Source organism: Andrographis paniculata, unplaced genomic scaffold (assembly GCF_009805555.1).
Source record: "Andrographis paniculata isolate CXL003 unplaced genomic scaffold, ASM980555v1 Contig98END, whole genome shotgun sequence".
Lineage (NCBI taxonomy): Eukaryota > Viridiplantae > Streptophyta > Magnoliopsida > Lamiales > Acanthaceae > Andrographis > Andrographis paniculata.
Window position 1 is genome coordinate 317,861 of NW_026137637.1, and position 24,606 is coordinate 342,466.

Genomic DNA, 24,606 nt, shown 5'->3' on the forward strand with positions numbered 1-24,606 from the left:
GTTAAAAAAAAAAAAAAAAAAAAAAGTAAAACGTTATTTAATTTGATGTTTTGTAAGAAAAAAAATATAATTTTTTTTTAAAAAAGAAAATAATGTCAAACGAGTGAAAATGTAATGTATAAACAGAACCCAAAGACCCAATTTGCCAATGGTTCAATATTTTATTTTTTAATTTATCTTCACCAATTATTCATAAAAAAACACACAAAAAAAAAAAACATTAAAAATTAAAAATTAAATCAGGCATAATTGAATGTGTGTGATTTTATCATTATCTTGAAAGTGTAGTTCAAGCGGTTGAGTGTTTACTATTTATAATAAAAGATAAAAATTGATTTATTATAGACAAAAAACAAAATAATAGTAAAATAAAACAATAAATATACTTCATCCATCTCTAAATAATTTATCAATTTTTTTATTTTGGTCTGTTTCAATACAACTATTTATTTATTTATTTATTTTAGTAATTGTATTATCTACCTAACATTACAAATATTATTCTAATTTATTATATATTACACAAATGATATTACTTTTATATCATGCAATACTAATATGATTAATTTAGTCTTTTTACTTTTATTTTTATTTTATCTCAATATAATACTAATATTTTTAAAACTTCGTGTAAAAAATAAATGGACATATAAATATATAAATATAAGTGGGAGGGAGTATGACTTTTAGAGAGTACTATTTATTCTCCTAATTATACAATTTTTTTGTTTGATATGCATCGCCTTGCCAATAAATTCCGTCATCTCTTGCCATATACTCTCTCCGTCCAAACTAAAAGTATACATTTATTTTTGGCGCGGAGATTAAGGAATAATACTATTTTAATTATAGTGTGTATGTAAAAATAGTGAAATGAGATTTTTGCCCTTATTTTTTTGGTATAAAAGTAATAATGTGATGTAAGATAATGGTATTTTTGGAAAAAAAATAAGGTATTTAATGAAATAGTTACTTTGTAATTGAACGTCCCAAAATAAAAATAAATAAAAATATGTATACTTTCTAGCTGGACGGAAGAAATAATACATTACATGCGTGTTAACATGATCGCGATGTGCCACGTAGACGTTAAAAGCTTTATTTTGCGGGACCCGCCAGAATGTGACAGAAGAATAATGTATTGTGGAATATACTCTCGCAAAATTTAAAATTAAAATCTCCATCGCGGTAAAGTGTATGATACCTGTTTTTATTTATTTATTTATTAAAATTAGAATTAGCAAAAAAATAAATATGATTTAAAAAATTGAAATTAAATAGTACGTATTTAACGGTCACATTTATATTTTGCGTCATTATATTTAATATTAAAAATATTTTTATATATATATATATTTTTTTACAAATGTTATTCTATTATTATTACAATACACCGATAGAAGTATTTTTTAATTTTTTTTAAAAAAATTATACTATATTTTGATATAATAATTAATATTTAAATATAACACAGAAAAAATAAATGAGATACTTAGAGTCAGATATAAATGGTATAAAAATAGGGTACGGATAATATAACATTTCTTTTTTTTTTTTTTGAAGTTAAAACGCACAAAATATTTGTTTTAAAAAGAATTATTGCATGAAATTTCTTGTATTATATTAAAATTTGCACAAAATATCATATTCGTCCAAAATTGATATTTAAGTGTAAATATAAACATAATAATTCAAGTTTTATACAATAAATGAGGTAAATATATTACCTACACACCCTTAGTATCTTTCACAGGCCCAAAATTGTGAAAAATATATGTATATATATAATAATAATAAAATATTAATAATGATATACCATAAAAAAAATTATTTTTTAAAATAAACGAAAATTTAATATCTCCTCTAAAAAAACTTTTTTGAATCATTAATTATTCGTAAAAATATAGGGGCTTGTTTGGTTTTAATTCAAGATTGGGGTTTTTATTTGATGAAAAATATAACTTATACTCCCTCCGTCCCATTGAAAGGGTGGTGTTTGCTTTTTTCAAGTAGATTTTTTAATATTAGTATTATATTGAATTATAGTAAAAAAGACAAAAATACCTCTGTTAATATGGTGTAATATAAAAGTAATAACATTTGTCTAATATATTGTAAGTTGAAAAAGGTATTTATTATATCAAGTAGACAGTACAATTACTAAATTAGAAAATGGTAACCTTGTTATGGAACGGACAAAAATAAAAAATGATAACTTTTCCATTAAATTAAAAATCTTATAAATCAAATAGTAGCACTGATTTGAATTTGAAATACAAATGACTATTCATTTAGACTAATATGATTTATTTTTCAATGAAAAATTACACTAATTACATGCTAAAAAAATTTAATTAGTAAAATATTATTAAAATAAAAATAATGGGCCAATCGGGGCCAATATATTTCACACCGGATTGTGCTTAGATCTAGATTTTCGAGCCCAGCTTAAAATATTACTATCAATTTTATTTTTAATTGTATTTTCCCTATTTCATTTTATAAGATCTATTTTTTTTAGATACTAGTATTAAGTAATAAAATTTAATTAGTTAATATCAATTAATTATAATATTTTTTTTTATTTTTCTATGTATATAATATTTTTAAAGTAAATATTAATATAATAATACATATGAATAAAATAAATTTAGAATGTGTCTTTAAATATCTTAAATTTTATATCTTAATAAAATATATATAATAGCAATATTATTTGATAGAGACTAAAATTTTATATAATACAAATAAATAATATTTATTTATTTATAATTAAGATAAACTAATTTTATAAAAGATGAGTAGTTTTAAATTCAAATAAAAATATTTCTTTATTAATTGGAGAGATAAAAATAAAAGAATTTATAGTGAATCGTATGCATGATGTTATATGTTACTCCCTCCGTCCTAGATACTATGTCCACGTTGTTGTTTCTGTCTGTCCCACATATCATGTTACTTTCATTTTTTGGAAAATGATTACACACTTTAATCTCATTTTAAATTTTTATTTTTTTTTTAATTTTAATTAAACTAATTAGTTATCTTAATCTTAATTTATAATTATTTATATTATAGAATAACTATTTTCACTAATACATTCTTAATTATCTACTAATTACACCCCTCATAAAAATACCGTGTCTACAGTGTAGCAGACACGTAGAAAGTATTAAATTAATTAAGTCAATTTATAGAGTATTTATTAAATACGTTTAATTTAATAAGTTTTACCAAATATAAAAAAGAGTCACATAAAATGAAAAAGACTTTAGGTTACTTGTTATGGAATGAAAGAAGTATATTATTAGGGATAGACAAAAATAAACACGACTCCGAAAATTTGATTCAAATTCAACATGAAAAATTTGTGATCAGCCTTAAAAAATAAGTTCAAAATTTTTTGGATCATATCCGACTCCGCATGCCAAGTAAACCGGCCGTGCTTGGGCCCATAAAATTTGGACGGTGTCTAGCCCGGCACGATTTTTTATAACTAATTTTTAAAATTTAATATATATTTATATATATTAACTAACAAAATAATAACATAAATTTTAAGTTAAAATAATAACACAAATTTTAAGTTATAGCTTGATGGTAACCTTTCTATTTTACTCAAGTTTAGTGTATATATATATATATATATATATATTGTAGTGCAAATTTCGATTCCCTCGCTCAAATAAATCAACGAAAAATATTTTGAGCGAGAACACTAATAAAATTTTAAATCAATTTCAGATCAAATAAATAAATAATATAATTCGAGCAGAAAATAAAATATGTAAAAAATAAATGGATCTTAAGATTAAGCAACATGAATTATGCATGTCCCTTTTCTATGGGAAATATAACAAATTCATAACAGTTAATCAGAGGTGGAACTAGAGTATGATATAAGTGAGTTAATTTTTAAAATTTTAAAATAATACTATTAAAAATATATTTTTTCCGTACTAATTCAAAATATCATAGAAAAAATAATAATACATTAATATCTAAATATTCTTACATTTTACTTATATTACAAATATATCATTACCCATATAATTATTTTATACAAAATGTCAAAATGGCAAAAATATCAAAATCTCTTATACATTTTTACTAATTAATAAAATAATATTATTTCTTAATCTAGTTAGGGCTCCCTTCAAAAGGGATGGAGGAAGTATATTTCAATGTTGTATTTTTCAAATATATTTAAAAATAAAAATAATAAATAAAGGAATAAAAAATACATATTGCATATTTTTATTTTTGTATTGCTTGAAAATAATAAATCGGACCGTTTTCTTTTTTAAAAAAAGAAGAATATTTATTTTGTAATTTGATGGTTTTGAGTTTTAATTTTTATTTATTTTATCTCTTTAGCGTTATATTTTTATTATTAATTAGATATTTTTTTATATATATTTAAATTGGAAGCAATCGTCAATACAATTTAATTACTGAGATTTTACAAATATTGGTGAAAATGATATTTAATCTTAATTTGGATATAAATATAAATGTAAAAGGGTCTTGAATCTGAGACCGAATCCAAACTGAACCGGATCCGGGGTGACTACTCCTCAAGTTTAAGTGGATTCAAAAAAATCGAATCGGACAACCGAATTGAAAGTAAATTTGAACTCATTATCTCACAGTCACAAGTCTCGTCCTTACTATCAGGTCATTCTTTAAAAAATTGGATATAAATTTGTGCTTTTAGTATTCATGATTTATTGTTATTTTTGTAATTAATTATTAAAAATATAAAAGTATTTTGAATAATTATAAATTGATTGAAGTAATTTTCTTATTTTATAAAAATAAAGTAACATATTTTCATCGAAAAAATAAGAAAATTTCTTTATAAAAATAAGTATATGATACGAATTTGTTCCCTCTCCCCCGATTTGTTTCTTTTGATATGGTTTAGAAAATTCTGATTTTAGTTTAGTATTAAAATAATGTATGATATTATATTTTGTAAAAAAAATAAAAATATTTTTTTGAAAAATTAGATCCGACAAAACAAGTCACAATAGGCTAACAATATTTAACACGTGATCTGAAGGCATCGGGATTTTTGAATCCATTACATCACGGTCACAGATCCGTCATTTATTCCCGTACAAGGTGTTTTTGTTTTGTTAAATAGTTTGAAGGTATATTTTTTTTTTTTATTTTTTTTATGTGGCAAACTAAGGATGTGTTCTTTTTCTTAATTATACAAAACATTTTCTCAAAAATAATAGTAATATATTACATATACTTATTATTTTTATATTATTTATTCAATTTTTTTATAATTCATCTAATTTTTTTTTTCTTCAAAATCAAAATAAAATTCTAAATAATTATGTTGATAATATAAAAATAATGAATATATGTAATATATTAATTTTGTTTGATAAATATATATGAAGAATTTTTTTTCTTCAAAACCAAATGTGGCATTATTTATCATTCTAATCATTTAATTGGAGTTAAAAATAATCTGATTTTATTCAAAAATATTATCACATGTGTTGATATAATACATTCGAAACTTACTTTCAAGCACCAAAAATTAATATAAATTAAAAATTGTGAAATAATTATTTAAATACATATATAACAAGAATGCAAAATTGGAAGGTTTTATTCATAATTTTAGTTTGATTGTAACTTCTGAGCGGAAAGTTTTATTACATAACAATACTACTAATTTCGTTAATGGGGCCAAATTGATCGATGAATTGGTTATGAACTAACTTTTGAACTACTTCGGTCATACTTGTTCGTAATTTTAAATTTATTAATTCATTTACTCTATAATATTTAATACTAGTTAATAATAGTAAAATAACATTTTTGTCCCTTTTTTTTTTTTTTTTGAGTAGTTTAATGAAATGTTTATTTGTAATTGGACATCCCAAAATAAAAATATTTATACTTTATACCACCTGCACGGGGAATACAAAATTTCAACTGATACAATTTTAATGTGATATTTTATAAAAATCTTTTAAATAATATATTTTAATTAAAAACTATATCAAATAAATAATATATTTTAATTTGAAATAAATATATATGTATAGAGTATCTTAATATTATGGTATTTTTTTAAAAAAAAAATTATTATAAATAAATAGTATAAAAAATTCTAATAAAAGTATTTGTGTAAACGGAGCCCAAGTAAAAAAGAGCACACCCTTGGGGTATATATATCATTTAGCCTTGTTTTATGAGATAAACTTTTCCGAGTTTCGGAAAAACACACCCCAAATAAAAAGCTTTAGTCATGAAAAAGAATCGATGCACATACCATGGTGGCCAATGGGACAGAGATGTTGTCGTCAACGACTCCAGTGATCGGGAGCGACTCGACCATGGTTGCGACCAACGAGACGATCGCAACCCTTGCAATCGTCTTGAACCACTCGAGGTGAACGTACCCGAGCATCTCAAAATAGTAGAGCATGCTATAGTCACAAGGAATCAAAAAATAGTTACGCATAAATTAACTCCATAAAATTTGTGTTATTTTATACTTCCTCGGTCCGTTGTGCTTATACTTTTGGGCACAAATTCTACTCTAAATGTATATTTTTTGTTATTATTTTTTTCTAGATATTTCATAGTAAAAAAATATTATACACAAAAACTAACACTCTTTTCATCTCACATCAAAGTGCATATGCAGAATGTAAAAGATAATAATATTTTAATTGTATTAAATAATTAAAAATGATATAAAGACAATCTTACATTTGAAAGTAAAATAAATACTAAAAAAATGTATATATTAACGCAGGACATACAAAAATAGAAAAATGTATATATTAACACTGAATGGAGAAAATATAATTTTTCACTTAAAATATATAATGATAATATATTTTTAAATTAAAGACAAAAAAATGATCATATTTTTTATGCGACAAAAGAAGTAATATACTCATTTTTCATCAAAATATATGTTCATTTTTCTTTTATGTGCAGTAATAAAAAGAATTCTCTTTTTTTTTTTTAATTATAAAACATTCTAATTTTTTTTTACTATAAAAGGCAGCAACGTTAAAATTCATACCAAACTAAATGAACTTATTTTTACACAGCGGATAGTAAAAGTTACACAATCGTTAAAATTTATGTCCAAAATTTTAAAGCAAACGGAGGGAGTAGAAACTAACTAAAGATCATATTCAAAGCAACCGAATTTGCGATGAAAGTTTTTGCAAGTAGACATACCCGATGGAAACCAAGAAGCCAAAAAGAAACATGGACATGCTCCCGACCAAGCTCTTTTGCGGATTGTAAGGAATTTTCAGATCGCCAAATCTTCGTCCCATGATATCGGCAATACCTACGATTGAATAAGCTCGATCAATAAATGGATTATTTACGGAACATAAGAAACCACTTAGAAACGAATAAATTCGAAAACATTACCATCACCAGCACACATCATTGCGAGTGAAATCATTCCGACGGGGGAGTCGCGCCAAAACAATATTGCGGATAAAATCAACACAAGAACATAATAAAGTGGGCCGCGAAGCAATTCCCTAAAAGAAAAATGTGACAAAACTTATTTTAAAATCTTCAATTATCGATAACAAGAAATTTGAAAGATGATTCACAATGATACTTGGGAATTACTCGGGCTTTCCCTCCCGACTAACGGATTTTATGAGCCCTTCGTCTTTGGTTAAGGAAAGACCATTTATCACAAGCCTTAAGAAGTTCAAGGAAGGAACGAGTGATGCGAAGTAACGCGCCCCTCTAGATGTGCTGATCTAAGATCAAAATCAGTTGTATAGCCCCGAGTTACGTTAATGCAAAATGCGAATAAAAAATGTTTAAACATAAAAGCAGATCATACCTAAAGATTGGCCACGACGCCAAGAAGAGCAAACCCGACAATATGTGAACTAGTTTCCTGCTCAGGTTCTGTCGCCACAGTCGAGGAAAGATTTAATTTAGTAATAAAAAAAAAAAAAAATTTAAAAGAAAAACTTGCTATCTCACAGACATGGCATCAATCACACCATTCTTGGTTTGTTTGAAAGATTTTTCATTGCACAACAAGCAGTCAAGCACCATATTATCACATTTCCATCCAAATAATTAATAACGACAAAAGTTTCAATGTTGTAATAAGCATGTTTTTGTGGGATAGTTTCGTGTGATATAATAAGCAAGTATCTTTTCCAAGTCTCGATCTGCTCGTGATTCTTTCTTAGCTTAATCGGTAGCCGTTCTAAAGGGATACTTTCACCGTCCCATCCTAAATAGTCTTAACTTTTCATTTAGTATTGAACCGCCTAAATAGCCCATTTCCATTTACCATCTACGTCGTCCTACCCGATTACCAATTTATCGTTCTTACTTTGGTTTACCCAAATACTATCCTAAACTTCACTTTCGATCAGATTAAAGTCAAGATCTACACAAATTCACTTACATGTAATGCTATTTTTTAATCCACTACAAAATTCTTTTGAAAGAAAGGGAATCTAATGAAACTCAAACAACCTTCCAATAAAATTTGTATTACAGTAAAAAAAATTTCAGAACATCATCCCCAATGTAGAGTAGGACTGACTCTTACAGATGCATATAAAGTTCTGTTATCTTTACCTCTATATTAAATGTAAATGTATCTACCCTATTGATGAACTGTAAAGAACAAAGAGGGAACAATGGAAATGAAATCTAATCATGTGAAAAGAAGCAGTGGTGCAGGTGAAATTATTGTAATTTACTGCTAGTTTTGGAACTCATTTATGTTGAAGTTGCAAGTGAAAATTTCGACAGAGTTACTGCTAATTTGGGAATTCCTCAGTCATTTCATCATGTGCAGATAACAGTGCTGCAGATTAAAAAATTCAGGATGCTAATTTTGGAATTCCTAAATGATTTCATCATGTGAAGAGAAGCAGTGTTGCAGAAGACATTCCGTTTACCTATTTGCGTCCAAAATCAAATCCGTAGTGAACTGAATTTTCACTTCTATGCCCAAACAATCAATCAATTGCAGTACAAAAGCATCAAAATAGCCTTATCTTCATCGCTGTCAGTTTATCAGATCAGATCCAATTCCCCAACCACAGTAATGGATACTTAAAGCTCAGGAAAAACTCAATTTATCACATAGAGAACGCAGGAAAAAATCCGCACATCGGAAAACTCGCTCAACGCAAACATGCATGAAAACAATCAAATCAGGCGGCGGATGGCAGAGCAATCGAATCGCTAACCTGCTCGATGATGCGGCGGCGAGTGAGGCCATCGAAAGTGGAGACGAGAGCATAAGCGCCTCCTACGACTAACACGGTGGCGCCGGCGTCCTGTATAACAGCCGCGCTATCAACTCCGGCGAGAGAGACGGCGCCGCAGCAGTGGCGGAGTCTCCGAGGCTCCACCAGAATGAGCGGAGGGAGAGCGGAGGGAAAAAGAACAGGAAATTTTGTGGAGAAGGAGGAGGAAGGCGCCGCCGGGTGGCGGAGGAGTTGCGGCGGTGATAAGGTCGGGCACGCCATAGCCGAAGGGAGGATTGTCTCTGAGTGATATGACAATTCATTTTATCACAATTTTGGAAATTTTCCTATTTCTGAAAAAAATAATAATAATAATATATTTAATACTATTTCATCCATCCACCGTCCTGTATATCGCATCAAATTATTTTTAAAAAATATAGTATTAATAAAAATAATTATAATTGAGACAAATAGTTAATTTAATAAATTTAAAATATAATTAATTTTCAAATAAAGAAGTAGAATATGAAATGTATAACGGATTAGGAGATGTTTTATACATATATATTTTTTTAAAAAATAATGTATTATATATTTATATAATTTTTATAACTCACATAAAAAAAAAATATTAAATTATTTCACAAAATAAACATATTATCAATATTTTTTTATTAATTAATCTTCTATATATTATTAAAAAAATTATTTTGAATTAAGTGTAAAAAATTATTGAAATATTATTTTTATTATGTTTTAAATATTTTATATTAACAAAGGTACTATTTTATTATTTTTTTTGTGAGTAATATTGTTAGAGTTTTAAAATAAGAATTAGTATATATAATTAAAATAAATTTAAAATATTGTTTAAATAGTTTAAATATTATATCTGTAATATATAAATTATATTTTAGAAAATAAAATTTTAAATAATACAAATATTTTTTTATTTATTTATAATTATAATAAACTAAATTTATAAAAATATGTACAATTTTAAATATATATAATAATATTTGTTTATTGAAAAAATAAGTGAACTAGTCTTACATGTATGTTATAAATTTAATTAAATTAATTTATATATGTTAATCATATTTAAATTTAGTAATTTATCAAAAATAGAAAATATATGGAATTGAAATGAAATTAACAAAACAAAAAAAAATTAAAATGGAACAGACAAAATATTAGGTTTTTTGTTTTTTAAGTATATTAAAATACATTTAAACAATTTGAAGAATACCTGAATTGGATTTAAAAATAAAAGTAATTGATTGGATCAAAATATTGAAACTTTAAAGCAACTTTATAAGTATTTTAACAATTACTTCTATATATATATATATATGTTGATAACAATATAGGTTTCACATGTAAGATTATTTTTAATAAATATTATTAAAAGATATAATATAAATATATAATAACATAATATATACAATATACTCTTTTCATATGTCTTTATTTTATATTTTTGTCATTCTTACATAATTTGTACTTTTATTTTTATAAAATATAATTGTACATTTTATTCACTTTTAAATTTTAATTAAACTATTTAATTATCTTAATTTTAATTTATAATTACTTTTACTGTATAATAATTATTTTTTTCAAATACATTTCGTAATTACTTAGTAATTATATTTTACCTAAATTATCGTGTCTACGTTAACGTGCTCATATTACATGAGATGGATGGAGTATATTTTATATATTCATAAAAAGTTAGTACTACATTCGGTTGGCTTTAAAAATCCTATTCATTAAATTTGTGCAAAAATTATACAAATATAAAGATATTTTTATTGTTAAATATAATGACATAAAAGGTAAATGAGACCCTTAGAGCCGGACGGAGGGAGTATTATTTTTTCAGTCTCATACAATTTGTTATTTCTTAAAAAAATAATTTTATATTTTAATCATATTTTAAATTTTACTATAATTATATTTTTAATTTTAATTAATTATATTAATTTTAACCTGTAATTATTTGTATTATATTATCTCCGTCCACCACTAATCTTTCTCTTTATATTTGGCATCATTATTTTTAACATTAAAAATAATTTTATATTTATATAATTTTTTGTACAAATGTTATTGCATTAGCGTATTATAAGACACTAATTGAATTATTTTTACTTTTTTCCCTTAATTTATAAATAAATGTAATGTTGAATATATAAATTAAAATTTATGTAAAAATTATTTGCTATAAATGAAAATTATATTGTCCTATAACAATTGATACATATTTTATTTTTGTTTATCCAATAACAATTGACATATTTCTATTTTAGATAAATTCATTAGGGTGTGTTTGTTTGAGGGTTTGGATTTTGAGTTGAGATTTGAATAGTAAAAATTTTGAATTTAAATAGTTGTACAATGTGATATAAATAAGTGTTGATGTGATGTTTTGAATGTAAAATTGATTTTTAGTATAATATAAAAAATAAAAAATAGATGTTTGATTTGACGTTTTTTAGGGAAAAAAATTGAATGAATAGTGTATATTAAATCCAATCCCTCAAACAAACACACCTATATATAAACATACTTCACAAAAATAAATCAACTTAATTCATTACATAACATATAATATCATATATATATATAACATAGAACTCACTTAAAACCCCTTTATTTTTATCTTAGCTCCTAAAAAAAATTATTTTTTTATATTTAAAACTCCATTTATTTCCTTGTATTATAAAAAAATTATTTTCTTCAATATATTTTGTATTGCGATATAAATTTTAAAATATTTAAATACATAATTTTATTTTTAATCATATATATTAAATTTATTTTTAAATTATTAATATTATTAATTATATTAAAAAAATATAATACTCTCTCCATCCTAGAGAGTTACACAAAAATTAAAAAATAATAATATTTAATTAAAAATGATACAAAATAAAATATAAAAGATTAAAATGCTCTTATTTTAAAAAAATAAAATAAAAAAAATAAGTTAAAATAATAATTAAAATAGTTTGAAAAAAATAAAAATAATTTTAGTATAAAATAAAAATCACTATTACTAAATAAAAAAGAGAACAATTATTTTGAGACAACAAGAATAAAAAAATAAAAACTAACTCTTTAACAATTATTTTGGAGGAGTATATGTATATAGTATACAAATAGAAGTAACCAATCACACCCTTAATTTTTTTAGATGATTAGAAGATATAAATAGATATAAAAATAGAAGTTGAAGGCAAATATATATCCGGTAATAGATACTCTCTTCGTTCCATAACAAAATATTTTTTTTTTAACTGTACTATCTACTTTTACACAAATGTCATTACATTTTATATTAAGGTTATTTTAATCATTTCTACTTTATTCCTACTACATCCCAATATAATACTAATATTTTTAAAACTACGTAAAAAAGCAAATGGATATAATTTGTTTTTTAACAAAAAATTTTCAATGCATTTTTATGGAGGGAATATATGATTTGTCTTTTAACAAAAAGTTTTCAATGAGTTTTAATAAAAAAAATTATTATACTACACATTTATTATTTTTATATTATTTAATCAATTTTCTGACATAAAAAAAATTCTTCAAACCAAAACACAAAATAAGCATTTTGGGGTGTGATCTTTTGTCATTTCAAATTAAAATCTACACTATTTATTTTACACAATTTTTAATAAAAAAATATTATTTCTTCTTATATAACATTATATCAGAATACTGTTTAAACAAAAATCAAACAAAATTTTAAATCAATTTCCAACCACAATTAAACAAACCCTAATCATGGTAATTGAACTTATATCCGATTAAAAAAAAAAAGAAGAAATTATATAAAAATAATTCCATATCTAATCGTAATTGCCGAGAAAATCTATTGATAACAAAATATTATGATTGTATTTTTTGTGGTTTTCACGACAGGTTTTTACTATTCAAGTTCATTTTTCCTTTAAAAAATATCACATCAAATAATTATTATTTTTATATATTATACTACTAATTTATTTTACATTCAAAACATTATATCAATCTCTAATTATATCACATCAATCAATCAATCATTCAAATTCAACTTTTTAACTCTTCAAAAATTCATACACAAAACCTAAAACCCACAAGCAAACACACCCTACATGTCCTGATACGTCACTATCGAAGCTAATACAAACTAGCCACGTGATAATTCTTAACACCAATATGACATTAATCTAATTTTTAAAATAAATGCACAAATATATTTATATAAATAGCATACAAAATTAAATCATGCCAACTTTTAAAGCTAAAATTGTTACGTGACTAGTTTATATCAGTGCCAACAATGACATTTCAACCTACATGGTAATATTTCAGTAGCTCTTTACATTTCTCAGAAACAAAAAAAAAAAACATATTTTTCTCTGGCAAAATATTTCATTAAACATTATCTTAATACTAAACGGAGACCAAATTTCTCCAAATTCATCCAAAAGAAACACCTTTATTACTAGTTTTAATCAAATGGCCAGAACAAGAAATGGAATAATATAGGACTAAATATATATATATATATATATCTCCCCACCCCCCACCCCCACCCAAATGTATAGCAAAATAATGTGTTCTTTCGGAACGCTTATAAAATAAAATTTAAATAATACTATATTTCATAAACATTTAATTTAGAACATGCAGATTTAATATACTCATGATAGTAGCAACAACAATGCAAAACTTAAGCAAACAAATCTCAAAATTTGAATCAAATTACTACAACAGTATACAGATCATAGTGTGAGAGATGTATGTCAAATAGTTTTGATGAGGAAAATGGGAAGCAAATTAGATATGATTTATGAGCTCCATGTTCATGTTTATGTTCATAACCACACTTATAACTTGCGCGCGCATATCGACTTAGTTTCACTCTCTAACATAAAACACAGAAAAAGGGAGAGAGAGACAGAAGAAGAAAAAGAGAAACAAAACACAGACAAGATGAGACGAGATCGACGTACCAAATTGAATCCAGCAAAAGGCTTATTGCTCGGGGGTGGCTGCTGCAGCAACTTTTCGCGATATCATGGATTCGGCTAGATTTATGGCTCGTTGAGACCCCGTGATCGTCACTTTCCTGAAATGGTATATTTGTGAGAAAACTATCTGGGATTAGACTGTTTATTATTGTTGTAGTTGTTTTTGTACCTATCTGATGTCCCGGACATGAAGTCGCCTCTGTCAGATATCTTAATCTTGGCGCCGCTAAGCTGTAAGGAGAAAGAGGAAAATAGTCGGAAATGGCATTCAACTGCAAAAAGTTTGAAAAAAAAAAGGGGAAATTACAGACCTGACTCATCTCCATGATGTTCCTCCCACCGCGGCCAACAACAATTCCGATATGTTCGTCTGCAATGCCGATGGTCACAGAACTTGTTTTATCTTCCTGTGGCTGCACATTACATTTCAGTAATTGCTCGTAAGCCAAATGGATAATACTTCAAAATTAAAGACCTAATTTTCACTTATTATATTACATTAAAATTAAATTTTACATTCAAATCATCACATTAATACATATTATATCACACATCAAGCAACTATATCAATTCAAAATTTTATTATTGAAAACCCAAACTCAAAAAACTAAAACCCCACAAACAAACACACCCTTAGAGTTTGTTTTTTCCGCTCGAGGACCATTTTTCAATTATGATTCCCAAAATAAGAAATAGAAAACACAATATTTTATACAAAAATCAACATACTCATTATAAAAAGTAAAAAAATCATTACAAATACTCAAGAAGTAAAATATTCAACCTAAAATAATATATTTTATATTTTTGAAACAATTCCCCGTATCACACACCAAAAATCATTTCATCCAAAACGCTGCATGAACAGAGCCTTTATTTTCGTACAATTACCAATTAAAAGAAAATCTCATATTTTCCAGTAAAAAGACACTTTTTTCCTCTCGTAAAACATCTAGAAATATAACTAAATTTACTCAAACAATATAAGAATCTCCCCAAACACTTTCACAATTCAAATAACTAACAACAAAAATCATACAGATTTGAAAACACTTATTGAACACACTCTTTATGAAAAAAACTATTTTGACATTATATTAAATTGTAACCAGAAGTTAAGAAATGATATATATTCCCAGAAAAAAAAAAAAAAAAGACATAAAGAATGCATGGACGTCTAGATTTCATATGCATCCAGGAAGAAGAAATTAAACACAAGAGACTCAGGATCAAAAAAAGAAGTTTCAGAATAAAGATCACAACATCATAAACAGCCGCAGCAAGAATATCTTGCAATGCAATTAACTACTTCTATCAAAACAACAAAATTCGTGTCAGACCTGGTTGGGATATCTGTTGTTGTTCTGATACTTCCCTGCAAACCCATTGGGGGGAGGACCATAGTTCATCCCGCTGTAAGCAAGCGCTGAAAGGCACAGATTGTAACAAATCAATTAATATGTGTATATATATAACCATGAGATAGCAAGTAAATTAGGGAAAAAATAAAATAAAATAATGCATGAAAATCTTCCAATCATTATTATTTATTTTTTTGGCCTGATGTTGGGAATGTCACACAGCAAAATTAAAAGAAGCCTGAGATCCTTTCCCACTCACTTCTCGTATTATCTGTGAATATTAAAGAAGAAAGCACACGGATAATTTCCCTAAAGCATTACTTCTTTGATGAATACCACTAGTTGGTATTTCTCACTCTTGAGTGAACAAATCGATATGTAAAATAATAGCATTCTTGAGCAACAAATTCAAGGAAGATCTCAAAGGATTTGTCATACCACGAAAGAATATTTGTGTGCAAGCCAAAGATATTCTTATGTAGGGTGAAACAGGCCCTGAGGCAATCTTTGCATAGTCAGCTTGATGATTGCATATATTTTTTAAAGAACCTAGACGACATCATTCATTTATTTGTTGTAGATGGATGAAATGTCAGCTGTAGCTTGAAGAAGTCACTAAGTCAGAAATTGAAATATCGGTGAAGGAAATACAAGTACTGGTTACCTACTCAAAATTGGATTGATTGCCACTTTATCCAAGTGGCGGTGTTATTTCAGTGCATTAGTACTATGAACCTTTCATTGATCAATTTACTAAAGTCTCCATTAATACGTCTCTCAAAGATCCTCACGTCATGTATTTGTGTGACACGCATAGGACAATGATTTATATGCTCCAACTTGAGGGGAAGGGTTAGATAATGGTAGATCTAAGCCTACAAGGGCTTAGTAATAGGGCTAAACCCATTGGGCTAGTCTCTCTCTCTCTCTCTCTCTCTCTCTCTCTCTATATATATATATATATATGTCTTGTTATATACTTTAGTGGTTTTATCAGATTATTCATTCACAGCAATAACAACAAAATGAATCAGCAAAAAAAAATCAGAGATCCCAGTGCCATCAAAATAGTAACAATGGTTGAAGAAAGAATTAGTAACAGTACCTGCATAGGGAAATGGAACATTTGCAGATTGATGATAAATCTGATCCTCTGCCAATTTCAGTAGGATCAGTTCAATCGCCCGTAATTGTTCCCTGCAACCTCCGGCCACCGTCACTAGCCTATCATGCAAACCGGGGTAAATGAGATCCTGGGGAGATATCTTGATGCTAGCCCTGGAATCTTCAATCAATGTCCTGTTTCAACAATTGGATAAAAAGTAGATAAATGATTGGTTTTTAATGGCTGCTCTTCACATTTATAAACATTTGTTACACTAACACACTCACTTCTAAGAGTCAGCAAATAAGTAAAACGTGGCACATGAACATCACTCTTAGAAAATGATTTAACCATTAGTTTCACATTATCAAATTTAACACATGGAGGGAAAACATTATTACATATACGGATCAATTTGAGAGCAGGGTAGAGTTAGAGAGGCCAGTTGAATGTATTTTGGATACTTGGCAGCCAAAGGAAGAAAATTCACGTGTAGAACAAAAGATAAGATTGTCTTGGTTGAAGTTAGGCAGGCATTTATAGAGCCCAAATTCAAGTATTTGTTGAAACAACTTTTCATTTGATGCCTAGTTTTCTGTACATTAGGAATAATTTTATAGAACATCATGCAAAGTTAGATAGTGCACAAACTTTTAGGCATCCCTTGTATCAATCAATTAAACTTGAGTATTAATTAATAAGTTAATTGGGTAACCAGTCCCAATACCTACCCAGATTTGTTTCTTATTCACATGTCCGCGACTAGGTTTTGCTCTAGGAAATAGATATAATTACACAATCAGCATGCACTGAAACAAAATGACCATGCTGCTTAATAAAGTTGTGGGTCAATCAACAACAACCACGCTTCGTAACAAAACTGCATGATTATTTTGCTTTGTGTGTGTTTTGAGAATAACACTCATTCAGCATGTCAGAGTTCTAAACCTTGTGTACAATAGTTTGAAGTCATGACTAAATTTAAGTATAACCAACCTAATTATGGGTATATATTCCATTCTACATTCATCAAAGTTTAAGATGTTACAAGCTAAAATATGTCCACTCAAAAAGCATGATTCAATCAAGGAGTGATTGAGTGAATGACCCGACCCCTTTTAACAGAATTACACAAGAAAAGATACTGAAATAGTTTCATTGTTGACCATTGACTTTAACTGATAGCATTGATATAATGTGTAATAATGGTCCCAAACTTATATATGTTATGCTTAAGAATCAGATGACCTGACCTCAATGATAACAACTCTAATTTAGTCATTAAGTTCAACATCAACTGAAAAGGGGATGTCTTGGACAAAATCAAAAACAAACAGGCTAACCTTATGATGGATCCACCCTTCCCAATGATTCCACCACAAGAGCTATTTGGCACAACAAGTCTAATCTTTGATTCAGGTTCGACTTCAACCCCATCCTGTACATAAAACTGAGCCCAGAAGAACAACACTTTAAACAATACATCCAAATAATTATCCCCTGAAATATTGGGAGACTTCTCCTAACCTCTTGTAGTAATTTGGAGAGAATCAGTTCGAGTGCCTTTAATATGTCATCAATAATTCCAGAGACCATGACAATCCTATCAGATGTGCCAGGAAAATACTCATAATTACGTGACAGCTGAATCCGGGCTCCAGATTGTGATTGGATATCATTTATTGTGGAACCACCTTTCCCAATTATGGAACCAGCCTCAGCATTTGATAAAAGAAACCTAAGATGAGTGGTCTTCTCTTCATTGTCTGCGCAATCACCAAGAACATAAATTTTTCAAGGGGAGGAAATATAGCATGCCTACAATTCCTAGACCAGAGAGAAATGAATCAAAATCTGGATGCAAGAGTAGAAACTAATATGTGTAGTATATTCAAATGAACTTAAATGATCGCTCTAATACTATAAGACATTCGAGGTCACATACAAGCAATATTTCAAGGTACAAGCAGAGAAAAAGAAAGAAACAAAGAGGAAACTCTTAATTGATATCATGTTTCAATATTCTTTTTCAAATTTTTGTTCGAATTGCCTCCATTAATTTATACTGGGCTTGACTGCTCTCAACATTTAGATTACTTACGCTATTATTCAAATTATCTAATTTGAAAAAGCAGCCAAGCGCGGAAGAAATCAATGGAGATCAATGCATACAAAAATATGAAAAAGAATAAGTTCGCATTAAGTTCAATGCATAAATAGATATGCCTAAACATAATTTTGCAGAATAAGCTAAATGAAAAATTAAATTAATCCAATAGGATGATGATACCATGCTCGTATAATGCCCAGATATTCACATTAATTGTACTGAGACTATCCTATGTCACACCAGTTCAGCATAAAATTTCCAAAAGTCTAAAACCCTCTCAAAAATTTCCACCAATACCATTCAGTTTATCATTGTCATGGTGTTTGCAAACCTATAGATATGCCGACCTCAACATTACTGTAACATATCGTGAGGAGCTTTTGCGTAATTGTCCAACACTTCCAATTTAACACTCTATCGGTTCTATGCTGCCCAAAGATGGGACAGATTACTCGCAAATATTATTAAGCCAAAAATCACAGCATGTCAGTATGATTTCCATTCATCAGAATTGATGGGCATCAGATTTAGAATCAGATTACATCTAAAGTGCAACACAAAACAATCGAAACCCATTTTCGTAATCTCCTGTGCTATAACAAAACCATATCAAATGACATGGGTAGAAAACAGTGTGCTCTCCATCAATGATGCACGAAAAATTTCACGAGAACTTAAAATTTATAACAACAGCTGTAAATTAGCTAATAGCATAAAGCTGTTCATGCACATAATTGAAGTTCTCCAACATCAGCATAAAAGCATTTAATGGTTAAAAGTATTCGATCCCACTGTTCATTTCTCTTATTGAGAAACATTTATATGAGATTCGTACGCATGAAAGCATCAGTTCTACAGTTTTTACCTCGAATATACCTATGTAAATCTATCAAATCCCTATTCCGTTGCCATCAATTACAGGGTGAGCAAGATATTTCCACTAAAAGATTATTAAGATTCCACATCTCAGCTGGTATTACTTCACTCATGCACCAGAAAGTTTCACGAACTGCAGAAAATAAAATAAGTAAAAAAAATAAAAATCACCGTCCAATTCCCACATAAGAACACCGTTAACAATTACAAAAACAAGCAAGACCAAGCATTAAACCACATCAACAATTTTCCACTGCCATATATTATTTCAAGCATTTCACCCACATGTAATCTTTCCCGTCCAAAATTGACTTAACGAAGCAAATAATGAGCTGAAGAAAACACGAAATTCACACGGAATCATAATTCGAACCAGAGAAAACAGATCCAGCGACGCAGATCTCCGGACAAACCTTGAAATGTCAAAGTAAGACGAATAATAACAATAATAATACCTAAAGGAGGCGTGGATTTGCGAGGCGACGACTGATCCATCTCAACCTCAGAGGATGCTGCACTGTATGTAGATTTGTCCCCTTCCATTGCAGAATTCGCAGCGAATTTTATCCCTGCGTGTTGGAGCGTGTGTGGGTGTGTGTGCAAGGCGAAGAACGAAGCTTATAGAAGGTCAGAGCATTTGAAATCTAGAGAGAGAGAGAGTGGAAGTTGAAAAACTGCGTGCGATGGATGCGAGTGGTCTTTAATTTATTGTGTTATTGGGCTTCATGGGCCCTTAACTGTTCTTCTATTTTAGGCCTTCTTTTAGATAAGTCAGCCATTATTTATTGATTTTTGGTAAATCTTTCTTTATTACTTACTATCTCATTTCAATTTTCTCGTTTGTTTGTTCACTTTAATTGGCACGGGTACGTTTTTATTTTTATTTAACAAATATAAAATAATTTAATTAACTTTATATTTCTTTAATCCCACGTAATTTTTCTCTATTTTTTAATTTTTTTATCATACATCATCTGTCATTTTTTGGAAAAAATATGATTATATACCTTAATCACATTTTTAATTTTACAATTTTTTTAATATTAATTAAACTATTTAGTTATCTTAATTTTAATATATAATTATTTTTACTATATAATAATTATTTTTACTAATATATTTTTTAATTACTTATTAATTATATTTTACCAAAATTATCTGTAGCAATAGACTCATATTACATAAGAGGGATGAAGTAATATATAACATCACTCATCACTTAAGACGCACTCAAACCCCCCTCTATTTTTATTTCTCTCTTCAATAAACAAATATTTTTATTTATATCTAAAATTTCACCTTTGTCATAAAATTTTATATCTTAATTATAAATAAATTATTATTTTATTTATTTATTTGTATTATTTAAAATTTTATTCTCTACAAAATAATGTCATATTACATATATTTTATTGAGAATATATTTATTATTTAAAATATTTAAACATATATTTCAAATTTATTTTAATTATATATAATAATTTTTATTTTAAAATCACTAACAATACTACTTATATAAAAATATAATCAAATAATATCATAACTCATTATTATTAATTAATTAAATCATTTTACCTTAAATAATGTGTCCCAAATTAAGGAGTCATTTCAAATTGGACGGAGGAAGTATGTTTTTTTTTCATATTCCAATTCAAATGAAGTATTTTGAAATTTTATAGTAAATTAATATATACTAATATTTTATTGAGTATCGAAAATAAAAACATATTTTAATATTTTTATTATTTATATTTCATATATAAATTAATTGTATGTGTAATTATGTGTTTATAATTTATTTAAAAATTAAAGGATAGTTAATATTAAAGTGTGCAAGAGATTTTGACATTTTTATTTTTTGACTTTATGTATAAAGTAATAATATACTCCATATAATTATATGTTTTTAATTTAAATAAAAGTTAAGATTATTTGGGTATTATTATATAATTATTTTTACTAAAATAAGAAAAATATACTTTTAAATAAGACTGACAAAAATAATAAAAATAGTACTTTAAATTATGACGGGTAAAATATATTTTTATACTATATATATTTGATATTTTCATGGCATGACATTCACATGTTTATAAGGGTTTAACCATGACACCCCTTTTTGGTATTTGCTAATTTAGTTATTTATAGATCATTGGAAATTTATTATCTTATCATTTTAAATCAAAATCAATAATATTAATTTTGTATAATTTTTAACAAAAATATATTGTTTATTTCTATAAAATATCAATGTAAAATATTATTTAAATAAAAATTCACATTAATATTTCATTTCAAATCAATTTAAAATCACAATCGACGTCGCTTCGTGCAGTCGACGCCTTGTCATCGGCCGCTTCTCTATTTTTCCTTTATTTTAATTTAAATTTGTTTAAATATTATATTTTTTCTCCTTTATTTTAGTTTTTATTTAAAAAAAATATTATTATTATTTACAAAACAATTTATTTTTATATTTTATGTTTATAGTTGGTATTTATAATAAATTATACTATATTTATTGATTCATTTACTGTTTATTGATATTTATAATTAATTAATTATAATAAAATAATTATAAATTATTTATATTAAATTTACATTATTATGAATAAAAAATATTGAGAATGACATTTATTATAGAAAAATGTCTAACATTAAATATAAAACAAACATAGAAATGTCTTCAAGCTTTCTCATCCAAAACCTCATCTTTTGGAACTGTTTTTCTTTAAATTCTGATCATTTGAAGCCTTATTATTTGGAGTATTGTTGTATGACGAGTAGCTTTTGGACTCATGTCCAATAAAAAAACATAAGTAGCCGAATGGTGCTCAAGTTGATTGACATGATTTTATCTTCTATTTTGGCTTGTGCAAGTTATATTTTTTGTTGTTGAAATATAAAAGTATTTTTGTATATCATAACAATTGTTTTTCATCATTTATAAAGTTCTGCATTGTGCTTATCTAACTTAGCAAAGTCAGCAACATACACTTTATCAAATTTCATTTAACATTTGATTTTTTTACACATATTGGTCGTTCGTTAGAAGAGTTGCCAAAGTTACTATTCAAATAAAAATGTTCACAATCAACATTTCAATCGGATAGATCCAAAATAAATGCCAAAAGCCTATGAGATTCAGATGTAGCATTATCCTGCGACGATGAGACTTGACCACATATTTTTTGTTTCTCGATAATTTTTATGTAAATTTATTGATTCATTAGGGTCTTTAAATTTTTCAATACATTATTTTGATATAAAAGTACTATTTAAAATTAATTGCATTTATATATTTACCGTATCAATTTCAGATGCTTTACTATTTTTCGTCCACTTTGGGCTGAGCCCGGGTAGGACTTGGGTTTGCACCCGCAGGTCACGAGGGCGAGCCCATCATCACAACCTATGCCCCCAATGCCACTCAGTCCACTTCACCATCGAACCAGGCTCTGATATACCACTGTTGGGACTGGGTCAACTCAACATTAGTATGATATTGTCCGCTTTGGGCTGAGCTCGCATGGATTTGTTTTTGGATATTCTCCAAAATGCCTCATACTAGCGGAGTTTACTTAGGATTTATAAGATGTTTAATTTTCTTCACAACTTCGAATGTGGGACTTGGGTTTGCACCCCAACAATCCTTCCCTAAACCAGAATCGATCTAACCGATCTAATCCCATTATGTTCGAATCTTTGAACCCTTCTTAAATCTGTTCTTTTATTCACGGTGCTATCCCTATTTCTTCGAGATTGATTTAGTCTGTCTGGCTGTTGATAAGGTAATGTTGTTCCCTACTCTTTTGAGTTCTATCCGTCCACCTTTTCTCTCTCTATATATATATGGGTCTGGGATTTTAGGAGAGGGGTGTAACGAGATTGCTATTCTGTTATGTTATGTTATGTGAGCAACGAACCTACTGCCTAAGCCTATCGGCTTCTCTCGTTACTTTTCCTCCTGATACTGCGTGTGCGAGGAACAATATAGGGTTCTTGGGTTACTTCGTGTTAGGAACCATCGTAGTCGACACCTTGTGGGTTACCTCATAGGACGACTTGGAGTTGACGAATGAGTGGCTGCGATCTGAGCTTACTTTACCAATTGATCTATTTTTCTTTCAATTCTTAATATATTGTTTCATATTCTTAACCATCGTTTTTATCCGTTCTAATTATTTGGTTGAGAATCTGTGCAAATCACCCGACGTTCAGGAAGATCTAGAATCCCAACATGCATATTGAGTAAAGTCCAAAATAAAATACTACATAAAAGTTTATCTTTCTTGTTATTATATGCAATAGATCGTTTAAATATGATTGTTATAGCTTATTTTATATTTTAAAATTTATATATTTTTATTTTAATTAAACTATTCAATTATTTTAATATTATTTTTATTAATATATTTTTTAATTACTTACAAATTACATAAAATATAAAATATTGTGCACAACTAAAATGGATAAATTAACTTGAAATATTTATTTAAGAATATTAGATTAAATTAAAATAATAAAAAATAACTAAAACATATACCTCAAGTATCATTTAAATATAATTTTATTTTAAATTTAATATTAAAAATACGAATTTGTTTCTTGTGATTTTGCTTAAAAAAAATTTAGTTTCAATTTCGTAATAAAATAATGTAAAATAAAATATTTTATAATTTTTATTTTAAAATATAAAACTCAAAATAATAAAATTTTGAAATTTGATGCAGAGTAACCCACCCTAAATTTTCAGGGTAATTTTAGATTAATAAGCGGGGATTTGCAATTCTACGAAATTTTGTTGAAATTTGAAAAACACGTGGACTGCGAATTTTCCAAATACCGCCAAACGAAAATGTTCGAAATTCAGAAGGAAAAC

The 24,606-nt window shown here is 27.0% G+C and overlaps 2 protein-coding genes across 2 annotated transcripts; both read right to left on the reverse strand.

The window, feature by feature from the left end:
* Positions 1 to 6,172: 6,172 nt before the first annotated feature.
* LOC127243713 (probable phytol kinase 1, chloroplastic) lies at positions 6,173 to 9,562 on the reverse strand. The gene is made up of 6 exons (XM_051263865.1): positions 9,240 to 9,562; positions 7,862 to 7,929; positions 7,639 to 7,770; positions 7,429 to 7,544; positions 7,228 to 7,342; positions 6,173 to 6,458 (listed from the first exon to the last, which is right to left on the reverse strand). The coding sequence occupies exons 1-6, from the start codon at positions 9,519 to 9,521 to the stop codon at positions 6,272 to 6,274; spliced, it is 900 nt and encodes a 299-aa protein (XP_051119822.1). The 5' UTR covers positions 9,522 to 9,562; the 3' UTR covers positions 6,173 to 6,271.
* Positions 9,563 to 13,971: 4,409 nt separating this feature from the next.
* LOC127243952 (protein BTR1) lies at positions 13,972 to 20,399 on the reverse strand. Its single transcript, XM_051264206.1, has 8 exons — positions 20,180 to 20,399; positions 18,266 to 18,504; positions 18,082 to 18,188; positions 16,739 to 16,932; positions 15,613 to 15,698; positions 14,584 to 14,685; positions 14,442 to 14,503; positions 13,972 to 14,370 (listed from the first exon to the last, which is right to left on the reverse strand). The coding sequence occupies exons 1-8, from the start codon at positions 20,265 to 20,267 to the stop codon at positions 14,277 to 14,279; spliced, it is 972 nt and encodes a 323-aa protein (XP_051120163.1). The 5' UTR covers positions 20,268 to 20,399; the 3' UTR covers positions 13,972 to 14,276.
* Positions 20,400 to 24,606: the final 4,207 nt, after the last annotated feature.